At 37.5% G+C, this 27,224-nt stretch overlaps 2 protein-coding genes across 4 annotated transcripts; one reads left to right on the top strand and one right to left on the bottom strand.

The window, feature by feature from the left end:
* Window positions 1-77: 77 nt before the first annotated feature.
* LOC116178181 (zinc finger-containing ubiquitin peptidase 1-like) lies at window positions 78-27,224 on the bottom strand. Of its 3 annotated transcripts, XM_031497603.1 has the most exons (10): window positions 26,857-27,224; window positions 26,663-26,805; window positions 16,545-16,828; window positions 16,400-16,499; window positions 16,186-16,352; window positions 8,911-9,106; window positions 8,515-8,799; window positions 8,181-8,462; window positions 7,681-8,130; window positions 78-596 (listed from the first exon to the last, which is right to left on the bottom strand). In XM_031497603.1, the coding sequence occupies exons 1-10, from the start codon at window positions 27,077-27,079 to the stop codon at window positions 552-554; spliced, it is 2,175 nt and encodes a 724-aa protein (XP_031353463.1). In that variant the 5' UTR covers window positions 27,080-27,224; the 3' UTR covers window positions 78-551. The 3 variants fall into 3 exon arrangements, with proteins under 3 accessions (XP_031353463.1, XP_031353462.1, XP_031353465.1); XM_031497602.1 differs by having other exon boundaries at window positions 16,400-16,828; XM_031497605.1 differs by lacking the exons at window positions 26,663-26,805; window positions 26,857-27,224 and adding an exon at window positions 16,877-16,990 and having other exon boundaries at window positions 16,400-16,828.
* On the top strand, window positions 17,010-18,370 carry LOC116178185 (mitochondrial 2-oxoglutarate/malate carrier protein-like). The gene is made up of 4 exons (XM_031497613.1): window positions 17,010-17,208; window positions 17,268-17,569; window positions 17,617-17,944; window positions 17,993-18,370. The coding sequence occupies exons 1-4, from the start codon at window positions 17,144-17,146 to the stop codon at window positions 18,213-18,215; spliced, it is 918 nt and encodes a 305-aa protein (XP_031353473.1). The 5' UTR covers window positions 17,010-17,143; the 3' UTR covers window positions 18,216-18,370.

Below are 27,224 nucleotides of genomic sequence, written 5' to 3'. Positions count from 1 at the left end.
AATTATGTAAATAAACAAGCGTAGTAACTGGTTTCAGGTATTCACAACAACGCAACAAGGTCACTAAAACAACAAAAAACTTTGTAAAACACTTTAATAAGATAAAACATATATACAGTTCGTGTCAGAAATAACAGATTGAAATGTGAAATTAGCGTCAATACAATGAAAAAAGGGGGGGCATTTAAATACAGCGTTAAAGCCAAAGAGAAGCGGAAAATTTAAGAATGCGCGCGTTCTTCTATCTTTAACACTTCTCATTTCTCGATTTCACACCATTATTCCCGATTGGTCCATTTTAATTTCTAAGAAGGAACGGCACAAATTTCTCTAGGTACCTAAATTATTTGTACTCTTTACGGTATTTAATTTAAAGGCAGTAATTGACTAAAGAGTATTTCTGAATAGTGATATAGTTGTGTATAAGATCCGTTTATATTTTTAAGCTCGAAATACAAACACACAAAGAGCGTAAAAATATAAGAAATTTGCGATATTGGTGAACCACAAGGCGGCGGGTAAGTGGGACCGGGAACGCGCGCCTCTCACCCTCACCGATCTTGAGGTATCCTCAGTCCTCTCAGGATCTTGCTTTGCTACAAAAAAAAAGAAGTACGTTAGTTGGCGATTGACGCGGTGCCGGTACGCGCTCGCTAAAATTTGAGAACAGTGGGAGGAGCCTAAGTTCTTAGAAATGTTTTCCACTCGCAACGTGCGTTGATGTGGAAAGTCCCGTTCTCTGATCTGATGTAAGTTTTTTATACGTTACCCATCAGAAAATCCTAAAATTTACATAAGCGATGACAACTGTTTTCTTAGTATCAGACGAGAAGCAAATTTTTGATCGCTTAATGCTTTGTGGCCCGCAAAATTCCCCCCCCCCCCCACCCATTACTTAATCAATTATAGCGCTTTGTTAGCGTACGTTGCTTGTGCACCAACACAACAAGCAGTCAAAAGGAATCAACGTTACGTTAGTGCCACAGAACCAGTACCCTCTGTTACAAAAGTCTGCTCCCACTATGACATTCTGACCATCATCACTATACAGTATCCAGCACCACCAAAGTAAGCACACAGTACCATCCACCCCAACTAAGTTCAGGGTGACGCTATAGCGCGTTCGATAGCGCTATCCTTGTTCCTCGCAGCAATGATGCCAAACTGACATATGATCGAATTGATGTATTAAAATACAACATAATGGCCCGTATGAATAAAAGTAAGCAAATGCTTATACTTGCAAAATTCAAAGTAAATGCTCGTAACTGCCCCTTCATACTGGTCAGTTTAGCATGGTTTAGCAGCGCTGCACTGCGTTCTGTCCTTCTGCTTAGAAGCGCTGCTAAGTCGCCCAGTGCGAAGGAGCACTTACGAGTATTTACTTTGAATTTTGCAAGTATAAGCATTTGCTTACTTTTATGCATACGGGCCATTCTCCTTCCCATCTCTGTCACAGAAGACAATTTTTTTCTCGGATGGCCTATACTACTACTATGCACTCGAAAATTAGTTCGAGTCACATTTGAAATTTTTGTTTACATGACAAATCGTATTTGACTTGAACTTCTAAAGGCGACTTGACAGAAACACATTTTTGATCGCCCGTTACTAATAGTCCTTGACATACGGACAGGAAGAATAATTTCATCAAGAAACTTTCATAATTCAGTATTGAATCCTCGGTACATTGTGCCTCAAAGTTCGCCCACGAAAAATTCGTACCCGCTGAAATATCCGTCCCCAAGAAACCTCAACCTCAAATCTTTACAGTTCAAAAGCAAGGAACATGTCTTTTGAACAACTGCTATATACAGGGTGTCCCACTTTTGAACCTTTTATATCCGTAATTGTTCGTGCTATCACTTTGGGTAAAACTTAAAAAGGTAAAATCAAAAAATTGTCAATTTCAGGATGGCCCTATATTTTCTGGATTAAAAGATATTTGTTACAAAAGTTTGTTTATAATAATTTTTGAATAATCTGCCGTTTTCAAAATAAATATACAGAGTCAGGTAAAATAAAGTTATTGAACCACATTTTTTTTAATGGAACACTGCACATTTTAACCTAGAATGATAGCATATTAAATTCTCTTTACAAAAACACTAAAGAATTTAATATTGATTCAAAAAGATTAAAGAAAGATGTTATAAAGTTCAAAAATATTTTTGAAATTTTTTAAATCTTTTTTTAATTTTTTGAATTCTTAATATCATTTATTTATGTGTTATATTTTTGAAAAAAGAATTTACTTTACTATTTTTTTAGATTAAAATATGCAGGCGTTCCATTAAAAAGTGTTTTTAATAAGATATGCTATCATTTTAGATTAAAATCTGCAGGTTGTCCCATTTAAAAGATGAGGTTAGGTTCGAACTTATGTGTTGAACAATTTTTTGATTTTCCCCGTATCTTGAGCGAATACTTTCCAATCTTGATTTCACTATTTTATGTTTGACCCAAAAAAGCGCATGGCGCCTATATTACTTTTTTGATAGCAATAGCACTAACAAAAGTTAGGAATTTACTTAGGACGTTTGCATAAGGGTCACGGGAGTTTTTGGAGCAAAGTTGAGGGGGGGGGGGGGATTTTATCAGTCTTTCGTAAGAGCGAAAACAAATTAATCCATCTGTCAAACGGCTAATTGGACGGGATCGATTGAAAAGTATGCAGTTCTCTTAATTAATGGAATTAATTGAAATATTACTAGAGCGCGCTGGTCTCAATCGGACAATGGGGGATCGTAGGCGCCCTGATCATTAAATCAATTTGATTGGCGCACACTCCAGGAGAATAGACGAATGCAAGTAAATGAGGGTTTTTATACAGTGCCCCAAAAGTACAATAAAAGAACATATTTTAATACTCCTAAGCCTTTGTGGCAACGAATAGAAAAAATCTTTGCCTTTCAAAAGCAAAAAGTTTTCAAAATTAAAAATGATGCGGCGCGACGTTTCCATTAATTAAAAATACAAAATAATATTAATAAACAAAATATACAAGCTATTGTTTCTGCGAAAACAAGCCGTATCTCTTTTCACTTAAAAAATTATATAATTCTAATTTATGTAGAAATCAAGGATTTAAGTGATTCAATCGCTAATGAGCATAACTAAAATAACAAAGTGCCACGTGATCACCTTAAAACAGTTAATTAGTCTTTGCTTCGTAGGCGTTTGAACATGAAAATGCAATAAAAACAAACGCATAATTTACTTCGCCAGTTCCTGTAGAAATACTAAAAAAATACGAATTTAATTAATTTAATTGAAATGGAAATCGACGATTATTTCTATTATTTTATTAACGACATTTTCCCTAGATATTTCAAAACAAATTGTAAATGTTAACTTCGAAAAAACACAACAACCATAATTAAACAAAATTTTAGCAACATTTGTAGAAGGGACGGTATATATTAAAGTGCACATATTCGCCCTTCGAAAAATTCTATTCTGTGCAATGCTGCATTAATTTACATCGGTTTTGCATTGCAGTTGTAACGGGCGATCAAAAATGAGTTGTTATCGAGTCGCCTTTGGAAGTTAAGTACGATTTCACATGTAAACAAAAATTCCAAAGGTGACTTGACAGCAACTTATTTCTTATAGCATAGTACGTACATACCAATGAGGAGTTTTTTTAAATTTCTAGGGAAATGGTGGTTTAGATTAATTTTTATTATTATTGCCGTTTATTCTCTCTTCTATTTAAATGCCTTTTGCGTCAAATTATTTGCAACAGATTGCGTTTTCACTTACTTATTCCTTATGCATCAAAGAGTCATATTGAAAACATATTGAAACAGTACCACTAAGGTTGGTTGGGTATCAAACGATATGATCTAAATGACATAATTTGGCATATCAATTTTGCACCTTTGTAATGGTGGGTTTATACAATCATTATCATTAGTTTTTACTATCATGATATCATTAAGAAATAGCCAATAGAAACAAAAGTTTATTATGCGTCGCTAACTAATGAAACCTTACCTTTGTTTCTATTGGCTATTTCTGTATGATCTAATGATCATGATTGTCTAATGATTTGTTCATTATTCGGCTATAAAGACAGCAGTTTTTGGCATGTTCTTCTTATTTCTAGCTACCCCACCGTGTGTATTGAGCAGCATCCAACACTGAACACATGCTGTAACCCCTACACACATTGAAATATTATTAATATATCCTAATGTTCTAAAAAAACATTCGAGTACATTTGCACCCGACATGTTCAAATTTACAAAAGAAATCTTTAATCTGACTTGCCCGGATCCCCCGATAATAAGGCCACTGAGATGGAACACATATTTTTAAATTACCTTGTATATACACTTTGTAATCAAACGTTAAGGAAATAATAGTTATTTATTATATAAGACGATAAAGGGATATTTTAACCATTGAGTGAAAGATGTTAATTCCCAAGTGGCGCAGTTGGTTAGTTTCCCTTTATCGTCGTGTATAGTAATACAACACGTTATTTTATAGCAGACGCCGTATAATTCTTTGTAAAGCTTCTGACAATTCTGAATTTAAGTTATAGAGGTCAAAAATGGTAAGCTTAGGTTCTGCCGTCGCAGTCGTTTTCATAGAAACAGCATTGTCATATGTCCTGAACGTCATTTTATATCTTGCTCCGCGTCCCATTTGAGTTAAGAATGACACATAATTAAAATGCACAATCATCTGTTTCACTTTAAGTACTCTTGCGGGTTAAGTGCACGCTTTAGCTACACTTACGGTTAAAGAGCGGCTTAGCCTACTCATTCAAACATATGAAAATGTCAATTTAACATATGCTATAAAATAAATATAAAATTAAAAATTAAAATTGTTGTTAATTTCAAATTCAAACCAATTAAGCGCGCTTTGCGGTTTAACCTAGAATGTTATACAGGGTTGGTCATAAGAGCGTGGCACACCTGTCAACCTGCTTTATGGTTCAGTCGTAGAGCGTGGGACTATAAATCCGAAGGTCGAATGTTCGAACCTAGGTTGGGGTGAATTACTCATCTGTGGCAGAGATGGGAATTACCTTAGACCAGTTTTTCGAGCATTCTCCGGCTACTCCGAATTAGCTTTTCCTGCAGTTTTCCTAATTCGCAAGGTAAATACTGGAGTAGTATAGAACAAATCAAGACCTTCTGCAGAGGCACCTCTAAAAAGCATTATGCGAGTCACTCTGTAATTGGGCGCAAGCCTGTTGAGGGCCCAGAACAAATAAATAAATAATAACACATATATTTATATAGGCGAAGTAAAAAAGGTAAGTTCCATGAATCGAGGAAAACCAAAGGAGCAACTATGATACAACAAGTCAACAATATGAAACATCGAAACCAGCGTGAAGGTAACATTGACAATTCTATACATCCTGAAAATACCAAAACCAGTGGCGTACCGACGTGGAGGTAACATTTTCGACCCTGCACATTGTGAAACATTACACCACCCATAACACACTGTTAATGATATCCTGAAAACAAGTCGGTATCGCCGCCACTGGTATAAAAATTTAGTCGACTTCAACCATATGCAAGAAACATAAGATCCACTTATGTTTGAAAAAATAGATGCCGTCAAAATTTATCAGACTACGTTGAGATATGTATGTGGACGAATTTTCATTTCAATGGTACAGAGACACCGAAATTGCATGTTGTTCGTTTTGTAAATGCGACAAAGACAAATATAATTGCAGAAACCCGTTATAAATGTAAACTGTTATTCAGGAAATAAAAACTTTTGGCTTAAAATTAAACACAAAGGTTAAAAATAGAAGTTTTATGGGTTGAGAATTGACTCATCTTTTAATATTATTGACCACTATTAACAAATAATGTATTGCAATAAATGTTTAAAATGTTATAATTATTAGGTACACATCCTATGTTATTCCCCATGGTGTTATATTTTTATTACCTAATAAAATAATGTAACAAATACATATTTTATTTTTATCATGTAATAGGAGCATCCCGGCTCCATTTTTTATTTCTGATCTACAAAGTACATTAAAAATAAAAAAAAAACGTGTCCTCAATTTTTATTTGCGAGTAAAATAAATCCAAAATAAATGATTGAAAAGCTGTGTTTTTAGTTCGAATTTGAAACGCTTCAGTCTAACTACGTCACAAACCTACAATCAATCACGTAAAAGTGAGCTGGCAACCTTGTGCGAAGGTCTGACGTTTGTCAGATTTGACGTTTTAAGAGGCATGTTTAACTGCATCTAACCACAGCCGTCTATAATTACAAGCCGTGCTGAGAATTATGGCAACACTGCATGGTAGGCCGATTTCCTAATTCAACTTGACAGATTTTGGGTGTATTTTATATGTGTTTTGGGTGTATTGGGAGATTGCGATTTGTGTTACTCCGTACGGAATGAACAGAAGTTATTATTCAGGTAAGTTGCTAAACGAAATATATCGATTTGTTGTCATAACCTCTAAAGCAGGCCACTCGTTACTGGACCCTTTACAAGCACTTGTATTTGTTCAAAGTACCTGTACAAGCTCAAATATGACCTACACACTACGTGGTACGTAAGTACGGTAAGTGTTAATCGTAAAAAAATACAATTAGTTTGTATTTCAGGTATTCTAGCACGGACATGTCAAATCGATTTTCTGAAGGCACCTTTCAACTTATTCCCAAGAGTTCATGGTACGGGAATTTGAAGTCTACAGGGCTCCCCTCTTTAAAAGCTTCGTACCTAGACCCACTGGAGTAGCGGCTGGCTTAAAGTCTGCCATTTCAAATCACACCTGGTCGTTGATAAAACCTCGCTGATGCGCAGCGATTTACTGTCCTTTTACCGAAATTAAGTGCTCAAGCATGTGCCTCACCTCGACCTGTTTCGACAGAAGTTCACCAATTTCAGAGATCTCAATGGAAAACGCATTATGATGCAGTTACCAATTTACAGCATTCCGAATTTTAAAGTCAAATAAAAATGTTATCCATTTTTGAATTGAATGACAGGTGACGCAAGTTACAAATGACATTCTCTTGCAATATTGCCAAGTTGTATGTCATCAGAATGGTTCTAGCAGCTGATTGGTCGGGCTTATTACGTCACAGAGCCCGCCACAATCATCTCGTTTTGAATAAACCCCGAATACCGCATATGTTCATTTTTTTTCTAATTAGCCACTGTTTTTAAATATACTTTTATTGTCCAAAAAATTGTTTTATGGTTTCAGGTATACGCGTATTAAATTAGAACTACGGAATTCAAGTATACTGTAAACCCCTATTGGACAAATAAGAAACACATGTCAAAAACTGCCATCCTTATAGCAGAATAATGAAAAAGAAATTCTTCTGGACTAACGGTTTGAGTTGTCAAAAAATTGGTAATAAATACAGTTATAGATAATTTAACGCTGAACATTTTTTGTTGGAAACCTTTGTCGATAACTCTTAGCATTTTCGCTAAAAAGTCCACGCAAACAGAATGGCACTAGAAAATGGCGGCCATTTTGAATGACGTCATACTGAGAATACGTGGGGGTAATGAATATAGCAAGGACTATATCGTGGTTGTGCATTAGGCTTGTACATATAATTTTTGACTTACATTCTCAGTAAGTTTCTATATTAGTTGACTCATGAAAGACCGAACTTGATTGTTCATTTTGCATGTGTAATTACATCAACTAGTACCTGATATTGTTGATCCCCGTCGATCATTCCGACAACGGCCACGACCTGGTACTGACGCGCCTTCATCGACGCCTCACTTTTCCGCAAGAGGCGCATCGCGGCCGAACCGGACGACGTGTCCAAAAGCTGGCTCATCTGCATCGGCGAGTGGCTCGGATCGAGTACGAGCAGGGCAATGGTCCCATCGCGATGCACCTCGACGCCCATGATCGTACGACTGTGGCCCTGATGTTGTAAGTATAGGGGAGGAGTGAACTCTCCCGCCGCGCTGTTTTCGAAATGCTTCAGGACCCAGCGGAAGAGCTCGGGATGCGTGCCACCCGGCCCGGTGGGCGTGTGAAAATCTATTAGGAGACAACGGATTCTTAGAAATGAAAGTAGAGTTACGACCTCGGTAGCACCGATCCACTTTCTTGTATTTATTAATCGCGAACCGAGCTGCTCGGAGCCCTACGATTTTCAGATCGTCAATACGTGCCGCGAAGATAAACGCACGTTACCTGAATATCGAATCCCTGAGACCAAGCCTGTTCGATTAGGTTCTGCAGACGTGATATGCTTGGAACGGAGGAGCGCGGCGGCTTCTGACCTTGCCAGAGTTTGTACAGTTTGTCATTGTAGCCTGTGTGCGTCAACAAACTCGATATAAGCATCTGAGCATTTCGATATCCGCAACCCCAGCCTCTGTCGCCGTACGATGAAGCGTAATGGTCCACACTGCTACATGTTAAAATCCGAACTATATTTTGCGAGGTATTACTGAAACTTCTCACTTTTGTAACCTGCGAATATTATTCAAAGTAGGGAGACGGTTGTGGAATTCATTGTACTTACCAAGTTACGTGTAACAGAACTGCCATCGTCGACACCACAGCTTTCCGCCGCCCGTAAGTCTAAAGTTCTCTCATAGTAATCTGAAACGCTCATTTCGCCCGCGTACACCGCCCTTTGCATATTAGTAACGGACTGCTCGCGAAAATTGCCCTGATTGTCCATCCCATACTGCGCGCGCAGCAGCTCAAACTCCCGCTGCTCTCGTTCCCTGAGCGTCGCCTTGTCGACCTGCAACGGCGATCCGGCGGGAAAGTGAGATTCGACGTGCCGCGCCGCTTCCTCGCTCTGCATTTGCACGAATACTACATATAATTATTTGTTTCGTTAATAACAAACTGATAAAAATAACTGATCTTTAACTTTAGGCGTAACGACTACGCACGTGCTCGAACTTACGTCATTGTCGAGAACCATGGAGCAGACCGGGCAAGTCGTTTTCGACGGACTCGCCGGCGAAAGGATGTCTCGATGTTCGATGTTGACGTGCAGCTCTAGGTCGGGCGCGGTATCGAACGCTTTAAAGCAGAGCGGACAGGCGAATACCTCACCTGTACAACCGCCGACGGACGGCGATGTTAAATCGAAGTGCTGCCTGAAAACATCAAGTCGTAAATCATCGGATTGCTGGACAATCGAATTGGAAATACATTATTGACACGTGAAAAATTTGATGACAATTTGTGACACTGGTCCAACTTCATTATTGTTGTTGATAACCACTTATAGATACAGATACGAGTCATAGACAAGTTGATTAATTCTGAAATTTGCGCTCTATTTATACTCAACTGAAGCCGGACTTCTCTTACACTGTACTGCTCCCTGCGTATAAAAAATAGTATCTGGAACTCTCGTCTAGATGGTGTAAGCGTTGATACTAGCTCACTTTTTCGTAAATGTATCGTGTATGTATTGTGTCTAACATGTGTACCAAATTTGGTTCATCTGTTTAGCCAGAAGTTATAGACAGACATATCGAGGTTTTGTTTCGAGTTGGATTCCTTGTGCTCCAAAACGAGTATTTCCGTCAAAAGTGGGGGGTAATTTTTTACTTGTGAGCTTGTGGTACATTTTCGCGAAGAACACTTTATAAATAGTCTTAAATTCCTTAAAATGATACACCAAACTGTGTGTTTTTTTCCTGATTACATTGATGTATCACAAGCAGAGCTGGGCAGAATACTTTCAAAAAGTATTTGAATACTAAATACTTTTACGTCCAGCACAAGCGAATACTAGATACAGGATACAGATACATTGAAAAGTATTCAAATACTTTCAAAAGTATTCTAATACTTTCAAAGGTATTCGAATACTATAAAAAGTATTCGAATACAGTAAAAAGTATTCAAATACTTGTCATTCAAATACATTAAAAATTTAAAATAGTATACTAGATAAAAGGCTTAATGCAACTTAAAAAATCAAGTTATACTTTGTATGGGGTTAGCTTTTTTTATATTTCTATTGTTATATACAAATTTAAGGGGAGTAAAAGCGTATTATTATTATTATATTAGGTATTATATAGGAGGTACCTACCAGGACCTTTCTTATACCAGTTATATCCTTAACACATGATACGTACGCCTTTCTGAAATTAATCCTAGCGATTTTGGAACAGATCCATTTTTGACCATCCGTTTGTCCGTGTGCATGACTTGTTTAGAAACGTGCGATCGCTTTGAAAATTGGTACACATGGTCTTAAGGATATAACAAAGGTCCCTATTGTTTTTAAGTTACGTAGACTATCGAGTTCGGTATTCAGATGTATCGGATTTTTATATTTGATTTTGTGACAAAGGAAACTTTCCCTAAACATTTCTAACTTGTTCTCAAATATTTGAATAACTTAAAAGTACTGCCTTTTTTTGAGGCCGGAAAAAAAATTGTCTGAGATCGACCAGGGAAAATATTGTAACGTGATTTATAACTTCGGGGTTCGATTTATATCAATATTTATTAAACAGAACTAAAACACTATAAAATCCGTACAATTTATATCGATTATTTATATCACTCACACTTCGCAATTTATATCAGATTTTCGCGCTCGATGTTTACGTACTCGTTCGGTAGTAGACTGCCGCGATGTTCGGTCCGCAACCATTTATACACGCAAGCAATGTAAGTCCAGTACATTCTCGAATAATCGCGCGCGTAGAAAATTCCAGAGCGCCAAAGGCGACGTCATGTCTGGAGCATTTCCGTTACAATATTTTCTTATAGAATTTGGCCCGCAGAATCCATAATTTCAAACAGTTTTAAGATTGGGCTACTAGATCAAAAGTTACAGCCCTTTGAATTTTTTTTCAAAATTTATTTTTTGTCCATAACTTTTTATTGAGAGGTCTAATCAAAAAAGTACGAATTGTTTTGGATTCTACGCACCAAAATTAATAAGAAAAAGTGTTTTCCCGAGAAATTTTGGTGTAGTCGATTTTTGGTAAAAAAGGAAGGTTATACACTGCGTTTTTTTGGGACCCGGAAAAAAAATTTTCTTATAGAACCTGGCCTGTAGAATCCATAATTTCAAACAGTTCCATGATTGGGCTACTAGTTCAAAAGTTACAGCCCTTTGAATTTTCTTTCGAAATTGGTTTCTAGTCCATAACTTTTGATTGAGAAGTCTAGTCGAAAAAGTATGAATCGTCTGGATTCTACGCATCAAAATTAATAAGAAAAAGTGTTTTCCCGAGAAATTTTGGAATAGTCGATTTTTGGTAAAAAAAAGGAAGGTTAAGTATTCAAATACTATGCAAAGTATTCGAATACTTCTCAAAGTATTCAAATACCTTGCGAAGTATTCGAATACTTTACGAAGTATCCAAATACTTTGCGAAGTATTCGAATACTAAATATTTGTGAAAGTATTTGCTTCCATAAAAGTATTTAATTACAAAGTATTTGAATACTTTAAAGGATTTGAATACTAAAAAGTATTTACAAAATCGAATACTGCCCAGCTCTGATCACAACCTACGTTTTTTTTTAAATTTTAGCCATGAAACAAAAATAAAAACCTTATTTTGCGGTTTTTAAATAGTAGGCCATGGATTGATGGAGATTTTATTTTGTTTATTTTATCCATGGTAACTAAAACTAATCAATATGTGCTCACGGTAGAAGCATCTTATTTCATAATTTTGAAAAATATGATATAATACCTAATTATTTAGATATACAGTGATATTGATGAGGATCTGCCTGTCATATTAAATAATTTGAATATTATCGCTTTGACTTCCGTATTCTAATTTCGGTTCGTGTGCGATGTATTCAACTAAAGAGAAAGTTGATATTTCCAATTGGTATAGTGCCGATAACAGTTAAAGGAGCTTAAGAGATTTATTTTCTGTGAAGCTAAAGCAACAATATTCAAATTATTAATTAATAGGACAGCCAGATCTTCATTTGTTTCAAGAAGTTATTTTGGTTGCATAAAATTAGGCGTCTTTCAGGAAACTTGTAAAAGTAGACATAGGAAATTCCTATAGGAAATCCCTTCTACATGAACATCACTGTATAAAAAAATTGTAGGTTGTAATACATCAATGTATCCAGGAAAAATGCAAACAATTGACGTTAAGATATACAGGGTGTTGCATTTAAAAAATACCAACTGTGAGTCAAATCCGGGAAGCAGTGGTTCAAATTTTTTTTACTACGCCACTGGTTCTACGTAAAAATATCTATAATAGGCAATTTCTACTTTTATTGCTACGCATGGAGGCCGATACGCCGATATATAATCGGTATCGCTCGCCCACTTAAAAATCAAGACCAAAAATAAAAATACAATAAAAAATGGCCGATACGCCGATATTTTATCAGAATCGGCCATTTTTTGGGTCTAGGACACTTCGCCGAATGCCCACAACGCCGACACGATTTTTTGAAGGTCCATATCGCCGACTAGGGACACTACGCCGACGGACACTACGCCGACCGTGCCCACATCGTCGACAAGTGTACAAGGGACACAACGCCGACCATGTCCACTTCGCCGACGGACACTACGCCGATCGTGCCCACATTGCCGAAACGTGTGCAAGGGACACTAAGCCGAACGTGACCACAACGCCGACTGTTCGAAAATCCAGGTCCCTCATACTCTGTCCAGTGTATGATTTTGCATTTTAAAAAGTTTAAAAAACATGTCCTAAACCTACAAATAACCTAATATCCAAAGCTGCTTTGCTTCACACTCCGTCCAGTTTGATTAAGAATTTTCGTATGAGTCTGTAGTTCGAAAAAAGTTAAAAAAATATTCTGAACCTACAATAACCTAACGTCAAAAGCTACTTGGTGTTGCACACCGTCCAGCTTGATTAAGAAGTGTTGTATGAGTCGACGTTATGGTCACGTTCGGCTTAGTGTCTCTTGTTCACTTGTCGGCGATGTGGGCACGGTCGGTGTAGTGTCCGTCGGCGAAGTGGGCATGGTCGGCGTTGTGTCCCTTGCACACTTGTCGACGATGTGGGCACGGTCGGCGTAGTGTCCCTAGTCGGCGATATGGACCTTCAAAAAATCGTGTCGGCGTTGTGGGCATTCGGCGAAATGTCCCGGCCTCCATTTTTTATTTTAATTTATTTATTTATTTATTATCCCTCTCTTGTTCTGGCTCCTCAACAGGCTTGTGCCCAATTACAGAGTGACCCGCATAATTTATTATTTTTGATGTTTATTTTAAGTGGGCGGGGTTTCAGCCAAGGGTGCTCTACCACCCCAACTCACATACATTTACAAATATTCGTGTCCAAACCCGGATTTAAACCAGGGACCCCTAGAACCGCAGTCGAGGTTCCTCAACAGTGCGCCACACAGGTCAACTAAAATTTAACGACAAAAAAAGAACATTTCACGCAAGATAGATGTAGCCATATTGTAATATTTTGAAGATCGCCGCCTCAGAAGGTTAAACAGCACTCAATTTCGACATTCGCTGAAAGCAAACATCAACCCCTAAGCAAACTCTTCACTCTTACCCCCGTATAACTAAAACGTGCACATCATGGCCGCGCCCATGCTAGGGCCATTTCTACCTCTATGCAATTGTTTGATCAGCAGTCCATCTGAATTAAGTTCGTGGGTCATACGCAAGTTAATTTTTTTTAAAGTACACTAAATGTACACTCTATGAACTGATAAAGATTGGTTGGCCATGACTACAACCGTTTTCAAGTAATCAATTATCAAGGTACCATCTGCATCCGCCATTTTTTTTCTTAAAGTCAAAATAACTTAAAAACCATAAACGACAGATATCGATATGTGGGTATCAAAAGAACTGAAATTTCACGTAGACTCCAAAAATTCAATTAAAAGTAGGGGGTGCCATTTAAAATAACGAAGTTACTATCTATGTGCAGTCATTTTGAAAATATTTTACAATGATTCGGCCTTCAGAGTAACTCCTAAGTACAAATTTTTAAAATCCTACTTATTTTACTTTCCCAGAAACGTTTAACTAAAGCTCCCAACACAAACACCCTGTATAGGGTCCTACAACAGTGCGTCATTCCTTCCAAGCTCATACCTGGTAAAAATATTAAAAGATATTTCATGCAAATGTCACCTATAAATGATTGGGGATCTACAGAAATTATTGTTAAATGTACAGGGTGTCCCATTTTTACGGTGTAAATAAATAACTGTTTTTTTTTAAATAGAACACTGTATATTTTTACTTGTTTCAATGTCATTAATTAAACCTACATATGGAACCCTACTTACTTTTTGTTTTTCTTGTCAACGTTGTCATCTGATTATTTTTTTTCCTAATAATTCCCCATAAACAACCCTCACTTTGATGAATCGTAGTCACTTTGAAGTTAAGAAATAAATTTGATCAATAATGTTAATCCGAGTAAAGCGCAACACTTTGATAATGAGAAAGTTGGATTTAGTGATACAGGGTGTTCACAAGGAAATGGTAAAATTTCCAAACTTCAATGTGTCAACTAGGGAATGCAATACCGGAATCCTGCAGCATTTTTGCGGGATTAATCCCACACATAAATGGAGCGGGATCCCGCGGGATTTGCGGGACTGAGGAATTTGTCGACCAAGGGGACCGCTTTGTTAATGAAACGCATAATGGAGAAATTATTTTTAAAATAATTGTTAAACTTTTTTCGTGATTTTTGAGGTACTTTAGAAGTTTACCTTTTTATGCTTTACACTAAACTTTACAGGTGATTTAGACTGAAGGTACTTTTTTGTTGAATATTGTGATAATTAGTGATTTATTTTAATACAGAAGTTAACCGCACAGAATTGCTTATTTGCCAATTTATTTAAATACCGGGATCCCGCGGGATTAACATCTAACGACCCCACAAATACCAGGATTGAGATTTTGCTGCGGGATTGCATTCCCTAGTTATAGACTGGAAACCAATTTCGAAAGAAAATTCAAAGGGCTGTAACTTTTGAACTAGTAGCCCAATCTTGGGACTGTTTGAAATTATGGATTCTACAGGCCACATTCTATAAGAACATTTTTTTTCCGGGTCGATGTGAGACAATTTTTTTTTTTGGGGCTCAAAAAAAGGCAGTGTATAACCTTCCTTTTTTACCAAAAATCGACTACACCAAAATTACTCGGGAAAACACTTTTTCTTATTAATTTGGGTGCGTAGAATCCAAATCAATTCGTACTTTTTTGATCTGACTTCTCAATCTAAAGTTATAGACTAGAAACCAATTTCGAAAAAAAATTCAAAGGGCTGTAACTTTTGAACTAGTCACCCAATCTTGGAACTGCTTGAAATTATGGATTCTACACGCCACATTCTATAAGAAAATGCCAGAAAGTAAAGAAGTGTCACAAATTAATTATTTGCTCCAAGTGTACTTTTTATTCCGTAATAAAATAAGATTAAAAGTGAAAAAGATCAACTAGATTTTTTTAGATAAATGCGGAGGGCCGCAATTTTATATCAAAAGAGCCGCATGCAGTATGGAGTATGATGTGAGACAAAATCTCTTGTGGGCTAGAAAAAATAAAGTGTTGATACTTCTCCCAGGGTGTCACAAAAATATAGATACCCAGGTAGCCAGAGTTAGGTTTTTAGTTACTGCACTATACAAAAATTAGGAAACTACAATTTTGTTTTGGGGATGGTCCACGTTACCAGCAAATATTGTCCACGTATTGGGGAAGTGGTGGAAATTAATGGAAAATAACAAGTAATTGTCATAGAAACCAAAGAGTTTGTGAGCTTCATTGCACCACAACTTTAATTCATTGAGGTTGATCTCTGATGGAATGAAGTGTGAGTTTCGATGCAATTGGAATGAAATGGCAGGTGAATTTTAATAGCAATCCAATCAAAGCTATTTGTTCATTTACAAACCATCATTACTCAGCAATTTTTTGTCACCTCTGGGGCGACTGCCAAAATATTAATTTGAAAACTTGCCAATGGACAAACGAAGCGTAGTGCCAGTGTGTGGCAATCTGGCCGTTTTGTAATCATTTAGTCACTTCAGTTATGCAGTGAAAATTTCCCATCATTATTTGTTCTATGCTATTTCTTTAAATACAGAAACAAGCATTTATAATCTATTAATTAGAGCCTGGTAAACTTTCACACAAAAACTACAGAATAAAGTAACACAGAGATTCAAAAAGAAATGCCCGTTTCTCCATTTGACTACCTACCTATTGATGTGCTCCTCGAGTTCGTCCGGGCTAACGCTCGTATATGTACACATCGGACAATGTAATAAAGGAACGGGACTTCGAAGTTTAAGATTAAGACTAGTTCGAAGAGGCGATCCCTCGCCATGGCTGGATTTACTAGGACTAATATCACCATTTAAAATACTCTGCAAGTGCGGACGTTACCGATGTCTAGCAATACAACGGCACTTACCTTCGATGATAAATTTAAATTAATATTATTACACTTCTGGTTCTCGAAACGAATAGATGGCGAATAATGACTTTCCCCATTTGTGCTGTTACTACAATCGCTAAAATCCGCTGCTACAGTACGATAATAGATTGAAAATACGAACCTTGGACTAGCATCGTCGATGAAACCCATATTGCACTCCAATTCCGGCGTGAGATAGTCGAGATGGGCCTGATTCACGTGCAGAAGTAATTCGGCCGAGGAGACCGCCGATAGCTGACAGAAAGGGCAAACACCTTGCCCCTCGATGTGAGCATTATTTGTATGGGTACGAAGCTCATCCTCGCCTAGGCCTTCGAGACCGCAAATTTCGCAGCAGTAGTTTATTTCGGGAACGTTACTGGCCATAACCTGCAAAGCCTCGGACGAAATTTTGCAAAAGAAACCCTAAAAATTCATAAATCATTACGGTTCGATTTGACAGAATGTAATGACCTCTTTATGAGGTTAGGCAACCCGCATTGCATATCTGCATCACGGTTGCATAAGCGATAATTGGCTTATTAAAGGAATGCGAGAGCCCCACCAGGCAACCTGTTCATATTTCCACTTTCATAATTATGACCTTTATATATCATTCAGCGTTTTTAGTTGCTCTATTTATCTGCGCTTGTAAAGTTAGAAAAAAATTTGATTTCAAATTCTCGCTTTACAATAAATAATAAGCGTATTAGGTTTCACCAATTTCCAATTTAGGCGAAAATGGGTTCAAAAGATGAAAAAGTTATTCCCAATTACATCAAGTTTCTTTTTGGAGGACTTTCAGGGTAACTATTGGTGGATTTGTTTTGGCGGGAAAAACGGATTCAAATGGGCTTACTTTCAGAATGGGGGCCACTTGCTTTGTGCAGCCTTTGGATTTGGTTAAGACACGAATGCAAATTGCCGGTACGACTAAGGAGTATTCGACAACATTCCAAGCGGTCCGCGGAATTTTGGCCAAGGAGGGTTTGTTTGCGATGTACACCGGGCTAAGTGCCGGTCTACTCAGACAGGCGACTTATACGACGACACGGCTAGGTGTGTACACTTGGCTCTTCGAGATGTGCTCGTCTGAAGGAAAACCACCATCTTTTATAATGAAAGCTGCTCTGGGAATGGGTGCCGGTGTCGCCGGGGCGTTTGTTGGTAAACTTATTTCAACTGTTTCATCACAAACTAATCAAACTGTTTAGGAACGCCCGCCGAGGTCGCTTTGATCCGAATGACTTCGGATGGGCGTCTCCCATTGGCCGAACGTAGAAATTACAAAAGTGTATTCGACGCGTTAATTAGAATAGTCCGAGAGGAGGGCGTTTTGGCATTGTGGCGAGGCGTGGGACCGACTATGGGAAGAGCAATGGTAGTTAACGCCGCCCAATTGGCCAGTTACTCTCAAGCGAAACAGTTGCTGGTCTCAACTGGATACTTCGACGAAAATATCTTTTTACACTTTGTCGCGTCTATGCTGTCAGGTCTGGTAACAACAACTGCCTCCATGCCGGTGGATATTGCGAAAACTAGGTAGGTTTACAGCTCCTAGTTAAAACACCTCTTATTTCTTTTGTCTAGGATACAAAACATGAAAATTATCGATGGAAAACCAGAGTATAAAGGGGGAATGGACGTTGTACTCAAGGTAATTACCAAAGAAGGCCCATTAATGCTTTGGAAAGGTTTCCTACCGTATTATGCCCGTCTGGGACCACATACTGTCTTAACGTTTATATTTTTGGAGCAACTCAACGCCACCTACAGTACGATGGTTTTAGGCAGAAAAACACAGGGACTGTAGGATAATTATTGTAAAACATATAGAGTTATATTTTAATATACAATATATTGTACATAGATTTCTCAGAGAGAGAAAGTGATATGTGTGCCCTTGTAAGACTGTACTGTAATATACTTACTTAAGTACTAACATAAAAATATATTTTCGAGATATGATAGCGTTGTTGTGCTGATAAAAAATATCACTTGATCCAATTTAAACGGAATAACCGCAGCTCCAGTGCTTATCAATTAGTTCCACCATTTTTGTGGAAAAAAACCAATGATTTCGTGTCGGTTTAAAAAGCAAGCCGAGATCATTTTTGTCAACTCAATTTATTTATTGCTGGAGATATCTTGCAGTAAAAAATTAAGCTGCACGAATTAAGTGCTAACCGTCGTTATATGACTAGATACATAATTCCACGTGTATGCCAAATCCCCCCCAATATTCAATATCATTAAATTTGTTGCTTGTGTGTATTGAACCATGAACAAAAATAGTAGAATAAATGCACAATAAGTAACACTTTCCACATTTAACGGATAAATGTGGAGGCCTTGGAAACGTTGCACCCAGGGTTCAATTTCTAATAAGACAGAGTAGGCTGCGGACTAGAGTGGCAAAATTTTAACTTACGTTTTTAAATGTTCAAAGCGAGAATAGTAAAGATAATCGACTCGTAAACTGATTTGTACCTATTTATATCTAGCAATGAACTTGTTTTTATTACTTTAGAGAACGGTTAAGTTGACCCCCTCCTCCTCCACCTCCACCAATAAATAAAGACAGGATTTTTATGCAATTGCATTTTTCTTTGGAAGACTAAATAAATGCATGCATATTATACAGGGCGTTCCTAAAAATAATACAAAAACAATTTCAAAAAAATACATTTTTAACTTTTGAATTTTTCTGTACCAATGTTTTTTAATATCATCAATTGTGTATCATATTTTTGAAAAGATAATATGCTATTCTTTTACAATAAACTATACAGAGTGGCTCATAAAAAAAATACGTTAGATCTGATAACTTTTTATCCAACTCCGTATAATTATTCTGAAAACGGCACATTATTCAACAATAAAATGAAATGCAATAAACATTTTCTTGAATCTTTTAACTAAGAAAATATACGGTCTTCTTGAATTTGCCAATTTTTTTATTTTCACCCGTATAAGCAAACGAATATTTTGAAATTTTGATTTTAGCATTTTTATATTGACCCAAAAAGAGCAGTCTATACTACTTTTTTGATAGCACTAACAATTACAAAAATAGAAGTGGCGAAAATGGGACACCCTGTACATTGTTTTTTGTGATAACTTATGACCAAGAGCGACATGTGCAAGAGTCGCAAAGGAAGCGTCATGAAACTGAAAACAAAACGTGAACGGCCTTAAAAGAACTAAAAGAGTAGTAAAAAAAGAATATATTCTAAAAAAGTAGAAGTGATGACTCACAAAATAAGTTTGTAAAAGACGTAATGGAAGCATGGGCACCTAAAGAGGACAGATGTAAGGGAAGAAGGTGTGAAGAAAGAATCCCTTAACTAGAACTATTGCGAACTTCTAGAGGAAGCTTGAAGAAAATCTGAAAAGGGAATGTAAAATGGGGCTTTTGAGATATGTAAACAAAAGCCGTCCCGGGTGGTGCAGTTCAGTTGAAGTGGGTTGGGTTGGTAGAGCAGCCTTAGCTGAAACCCCGCCCACTCAAAAATAGAGACAAAATAAAATAAATAAAAAGTGAGAAGGAATAAAGGTGTAAAGAGCCATTTGATTAAGAAAAAGACGAGTGGAAAAATGGATTAAAAAACAGTTGAGTTAAAAAATATATAATGGGTCCAAATCAAAGCATGAAGAAAGGAGGCCCGAACATTCAGGAACGTGAAGCACCCTGGAAAGAAATGTGAAAGGTCAATGACCAAAAGATATATAAACATTTTAAGGAAAGGGAGACGTGAAGAAAAAAAACCTGGAGTCAAGTCAAGGAGAAAGGGCGTATATAGGAAACGTACGCAAAGGAAGTAAAATAAAAACTTCAAGGAAAGAGGCGCGAAGAACACTCCTCCTTCAAGTGAGATTTATGTTTCTTTCATTAATAATAATAATAATAATGCATTTATTTTCACATCATAACAACTTAGAAACTATATATCTCAAGATATCGAGATGCGGTTTTCGCGAGCTTGTTTAGGCATCATTTAGCTACTTTTTCATGGAAAAAAATGAAACCAACGCATTTATTTTTTTTGAGAAAATTAACCATTAGGCGAAGAATAACTCTTTTCAATTAACCCGAGTTTGTTAAAATCGGCTCAGTCGTTTCGAAGATACAGGGTGTTCTTTACGGAAACCTTTGAATACCCCCCACCACTTCACTTTTAGAGATACAGGAAAAATTGTCAAACAAAAAAGGTTCAGATGATCGTCAACTTCAAAGACCGGACATTTTTTTGTTAGGTTAATATAGCAGAATTCACAGAAAAATCACTTTTTTAGATTCCAGATTGCAGTTACGCCCCCTAGCGGCCATTGCAAAAACTTAAAAATATTTTCCAGGTTTTTCTCGTGGCAGTACCAAATTTTTTTACTGCAAGCCTCTACAATGGACAGGTTCGCAGATACAGTAACTCGCATTCTTATTTGGCCACCCTGTACAATGCCCTAATCATGCAAAAGTACCTATGAGACAATGAAAAATATGTTGGATAGGTATTCTTGCATGATTAGAATGTTCTGCGCGGGTGCACCATCCTGTTGAAACAAACAGTAAACAAAAAATGCAACTTGATATCAATACAGTAAGTATGTACTTTTTTTAGGGGTCATCTAAAGAAATAAAGTTGATGACAATTTCGCGGAAACGAAACGGTGTGTCTTAATGTTTTTAAGTAATTCAGCAATCAGCATCTTAGGCAATACTGTGAAACATACAAAATCGATGGGATTAAAATACAAAAAAATAAGATATGATAATTAATATTGAGCCGCACCGTGCATACATTTCTTAATATATTATAGTGCATAGAAATCCGGTCCAAGTATACGAAAATCATTGAGGAACAATTGCGCCATTACAGTTTTTCAAAAATTAAATTGGAGGAGGGGGTGATCAATTAATGTCCCTCTCATCTGGGTTCGAAAAAGTAATATTTTTGAATGCCCTAAAGGTCCGCAAACACAATAAACATTTTAAATGGGAGGGGAAATGGGAAATAGTAAATAATTGCAAATTCAAACACTCTTAGTTACGCACGAGTCCTTAAAGTTGGTAAAATTTAAACTAGTGAAATAATCGTCGTGAATAAACCTGACAATGTCCTCGATTTTGCACAGTGTCACGTCCTGCTCGACGTTATGCAACTCCTTGCAGAAGTGCACCTGCCGCGTGACGTCCTTGCCGTTACTTAAAATCCTAAAGTACATGTCTCTAGCACCATTTAGTAATTGCCGATTATTATTGTACACCTCGATTATTATCCGCCCGGCGTAACGTAAAAGGTGAGGATCGCTCTTCAGGCCCAACGCCGTCGACAGCTGCTCTAAGGTGTGATCGTGCCCGGAGTACAATATTAGATATGGTCCACTGTTCGACACCTAAAGTAAAATCGTTTATATTAATATATGTATTTATGGAGTTCGTAAATGGTAAATTGTAATTCGAATTTTGATTGATACTAAACTTTTTATGTAATTAAATAAGTTCCTTCAAGGTAATCCTTGTCCAAAGAGGACTGGACTTTCGAATTTGGAATTTAAAAAAGTATAATTAACCATAATTACTTGAATGTGTTACAGATAACAACCGCCGATTAAGTCGAGATTACATCGGTTAGGTGCGCTCTTAAAAAATTTGAAGTTTGACACTGGTCCGATATTTTTCCGACGTCAGTTGCCTCAAATACCCGCCCAAAAATTGTAACGAAGCACTCAGTTTTCGTACCGGACTTTATGAACACACTGTACATGGATGACCGCTACCAGTTTTATTGAACACCCGGTATCTAGAGGCGCTTCATTACAAAGAGTATTGTTTCGAAACTATTTATTGCTTATAGGAGTTGGAAATAGAAGGTGAAAATACCTGCTTTAAGTTCTAATGCTATAAACAGGGGCGGACTGGCCCGGGGGGCAGGGCCGCGCCAATGTTTAGTAGCGCCTGTGTGCACGATTTATGATGCGCCCCTAACTTTTTTGTTGAAGGTATTATTAAATTATGCATTACCTACCTATATTACTACATGCAATACGCGCCAAAGTGAAAGATTAACGTTTGCTAATTTATATACAGTAAACACATTTCATATAACTATTTATTGAAAATTTTTGGTTAATGAAAAAATACAGTGTAGGTACGTAATAAATAATCACAGACGGTTGCGGCAGTTTGGTCACAAAATAAAGGTGCCCATCATAAATAACTCTATCATAAATAAATGTATATAACCGATATATAGCGACTTGCCAGTGCGGGTGCAAAAATGAGTCATTAGAAAATCATAATAAACCTTTTGGGAGGGGATGTTTTCATTCTCCTACCCTGCCCCTGCAACCGCATCATAACGTTTCATCTCACTTTATACTGAAGCAGATATAGGAATTAGGAAGACAAGGATAGTTCAATCTAGACCCACAAACACCCGCGGGGCGCCGCACCGCCAAGCTTTGTCGGTCTTTACGTTTAGAGTTTTGTCACGTACGAATAATAAAAGAACGTCGTTTCCAAAAATTTTCCCGTTTTAAACGTTTTGATTATAAAGATGTCGAACTGAGGTACTAATTCTTATAACTAGGTATTGAATTCGGTACTGTTGGCGCCCTGGCGTCTTGGCGCCTGTGTGCGTCGCACACATCGCACACATAGGTGGCGCGGCCCTGCCGGGGGGGCGGGTGGCGATTGCCACCTGGCCTGAACGTCATAATGGCCCGTTGGAAATTTATAAGTATGTGCTGTATTTAGTTTCTTGCACTATTAATAAATTATTAACACGTTTCTCTAATTGGGGTTGATGTCAGGTTGTTAAAAAATTTAAAAATTCTGTTTTAATTGAAGTGTTTTACAATGAATTTATTATTTTTTGTCGTAGCATGAAAGTGCTGAAATACAATGATAGGCGACGCGCCTCGTTTGGATTGTATATTTTGTTACTTTTAATTATCAGCTGCAATTTAAAAAAAAAACTGTATTGTAATTGATTTCCGAAAAGCGAGTACCTTAAAATGAAGCAAAAAATGTTTTTTTCTATTTCGGTGTCACAATGATGATTTTGTACAACTCCGAAAACAGTTGTACAAAGACAGTGATTATAGTCGTTTTTTTTGGTAACTCATCTCTTAAGTTGGCAGTTACTAGTTAGTACAAGTAGGTACTTCGTTGGGTACTTCCACGTTTGAACTTCAAAATGTCAGTCTTACTACGCTGCCAACCTAAAACCTAACGGCATAAAAAGTGTTACCAACATAAAACATGTTAGTTCTAATGTTCCCTATAGTTTCTGATAATGATTTTTTTAATTAAATTAAAGCACCGAAATAGAAAAAATAGTATGAAAAACGCGTGTTACAATGCTTTATTGTAATACTCCTCTCTTGCGGACACTCGTGCCTACGCTTCGCGTCGCCACTCGTGCCACAAGATAGTCGTATTACAATAGGTCGCATTGTAACACTTGTCTTTCAATATACTATTGTGGTGCACCGCAGAGCTACCCCCCCGCCACCTTCATTACTACACTTCAATGGCCCGTAACCAATGCAATTCCACCTGGCCCGCCCCTGACTAGAAACCAATTTCGAAAGAATATTCAACGAGCTGTAACTTTTGAACTAGTAGCCCAATCTTGGAACTGTTTGAAATTATGGATTGTACAGGCCACATTCTATAAGAAACATTTTTTTCCGGGTCGATCTCAGACAATTTTTTTGCGGGCCTCAAAAAAAGGCAGCGTATAACCTTCCTTTTTTACCAAAAATCGACTGCACCAAAATTTCTCGGGAAAACACTTTTTCTTATTAATTTTGGTGCGTAGAATCTAAAACAATTCGTACTTTTTCGATTAGACTTCTCAATCAAAAGTTATAGACTAGAAACCAATATCGAAAAAAAATTCAAAGGGCTGTAACTTTTGAACTAGTAGCCCAATCTTGGAACTGTTTGAAATTATGGATTCTACAGGACACATTCTATAAGAAAAATTTTTTTCCGGGTCGATCTGAGACAATTTTTTTTCGGGCCTCAAAAAAAGGCAGTCTATAACCTTCCTTTTTTACCAAAAATCGACTGCACCAAAATTTCTCGGGAAAACACTTTTTCGTATTAATTTTGGTGCGTAGAATCCAAAACAATTCGTACTTTTTCGATCGGACGTCTCAATCAAAAGTTATGGACTAGAATTCTATAAAAAAAACTAGTTGCCATATATAATTGATGTTTTATAATTCCTACCGAATTTGGAAATTTTAATCTCACAAATTAAGTAAGTGTAATTAACAGTGGCTAATTAAATGAGTTGCAGTTAATCGCATCCGAGCCAATTGTGAGTGGTTTCATTAGAAGCTTGCTTAATTGTGCTAGTGCTATTGTGTGTGTGTTACATACTCACCATGTGCAACATTTGGGATACTATGTGCTTTATAAGTCCGTAAGACTTCAACAGACAGTACCGCCGCCAGTTAATGTCGTTCCACTTCTGATGGTTAACCCAATCAGTGTACGAAAATATCCCTGCTACATTTTGACGCCTACAAATTGTTTGTAAATTAATACCGGATTGTTTACTCAATCAATTAGCGAGAGGCGAACGATAATGAGAACGTACTTGACACAGTTATGAAGGTTACAAGGTAAACCGCTCGAATGACAGATGTATGTTAGTAAAGCGTCCCTAACCGAATGAGGATCTGCACCTAATATTCCCTGTTCGGCTCCCACCGAGAAGGTAACGCGTCCTGTCGTCTCCGAAAGCAATGCAACAGCCGGATGCGAAAGCAGCTGCCGGGTGATGTGCCTCCTCAGCGACCTAAACAAACGGTCTTTAGCAAGTGAGATAATCAGCATAGCGTTAGGCACCTATAAAACGTATCGGCAACCGGGCATCCGCAATCCCTGAAACAGAAGCTCATCGACTGGCTCTCCAAGATTGTAACGCGACTCAAAGTGTCGCCGGTAACGAAGCCGTACAAAAACGCAAGCGCCGACTGAAATGTCCTTCTATATCTCGTGCTGTACACGACGATCTCCGACTGGGTCAGGTTGAGTAACTTTTGCCAAATCCCGACGTAGCTCTCTCTGAGGACTTGGCCCAGTTTTAGGAGTTGCGCGACGCCCTGCATCGTTAACTGTCCTATTTGGCATTGCGTTGCGTGCGTCGGCAAAACGGGAAAGCCGTGGAACGCGCCGGGTCCGATCCACGACACTTTACCGAGCACAGTCAGATTGTGCAGGTAGTCCTGTAACACGACAGAAGTGTCAACAGATTGGACCAATGAAAAGATAATACTACAACAGATACAAAAACATAAAAGACATTATTATTATTATTACTGTTCTGAGATTTTCAATACAATCATTTCGAAAAAATAATCATCAACTTTATTTTTTATATGGCCCTAAAAAAAGTACATACTGTATTGAGTAGCATTTTTTACTACGAATGCAACAACGTATGGCACACAAAAAAAAACATGGAAACTGTTGGTTTCAACAGAATGGTGCACCCACGCATAACGCTCTAATCGTGCAAGAATACTTATCAGACAAATTTTGCACTTTCCAGGAACCATTAGGTGTCACTTCTAGTATCACAAAAAAACTGTTTGTAAACCCGTGCAAAAAAAAATTGTAGGCCAACCGAGAAGGTACTCATGCAGAAAATGTGCTAGAAGGCTCAGGAAGTCAGCAAATTCCAGAGCTTTAAGACTCTCTCTCTTAAGTGCTTTCCAAAGATATTGTGTAGCCAGTTCTAAAGAATACCTGATTTTCTGGCAAAAACTTAGAAGGATTTAAAAAGGGCTTAGCACTTTGTATGGTCTAAAATGCTTTATAAATTGCCTATACAGTTCTGAAAATTGTTTTAAAAGATGTTACAGAAGTACTCATTGCTTTTCATTAGTTTATTTTTACTTCAGTTGAAGTACAAATTGTATAGGGTGGCACCTAGGCCCACCCTTAGCTACCTGCCTGTCACTAGATCATGAGAGATCACTAAGTAGAAGTACAGTGCCAAGTCGCCAGTCTAACAACACCTAAATTACAAGACAGCATGCAGGGCAGATTCAAGTCATAATGAATGACACTCCAAATGAAAATCAGTAGTTACTCGCCTCAATGCATCACACCACCACAACTCGCTTACAAATATAAAGATTTCTGTTTTGAGTGTGGAACATTGGAACTAAATATGCAATTAGCAACTTTTAAACCGTCTATCTAGTATAGTGTCATCTTTGCTCGACATTACAAACCTGGTATAGCTTCAAATGCGCGTCCGTATCGGAATATCCGCAATTAACGTAGGAAATATTCGTGACATGTTGAAGTGGGCCACGATCTCCGTGCCGAATTAAAACCAATAAACCCCTTAAGGTCCACTGTTTCGAGTCGAAACCTTAAAAAAACTTGCAAAATGAAGAAATCGGAGGCAGAGGGCCGGTGATACCTTCGTCGCCGCTCTTAATGTCGTCGGGCAAATTGCAAACTTTGAATATACGCTTCGTTTTGACGTCGAGTACGAGATTATGATATTGTTCCGTCGCAATAGAAGCGGTGGGATACCTTGGCTTCGGTTCAAGGTATTTGTACACGCCGCCAACTAATAATAAGATCCAGATGCTCAAAAGGATATAGCAGTGTAGGGGTCTCCGAAAAACATCAACTGACATTATCGAGGTTAAATTAAAGTGGTAGACCAGCCGGAATTAAGGGTGTCTGACCACCGCATTTTGGCGTTTTCGTCTTAGAAATTAACCCATTTTTTGGAGAATAATAGAAATAAATCATAATGTTTACATGTATCATTTTAGAAAT

Source organism: Photinus pyralis, unplaced genomic scaffold, assembly GCF_008802855.1.
Source record: "Photinus pyralis isolate 1611_PpyrPB1 unplaced genomic scaffold, Ppyr1.3 Ppyr1.4_LG8, whole genome shotgun sequence".
Classification (NCBI taxonomy): Eukaryota; Metazoa; Arthropoda; class Insecta; order Coleoptera; family Lampyridae; genus Photinus; species Photinus pyralis.
This window is presented reverse-complemented; position numbering and strand designations above follow the sequence as displayed.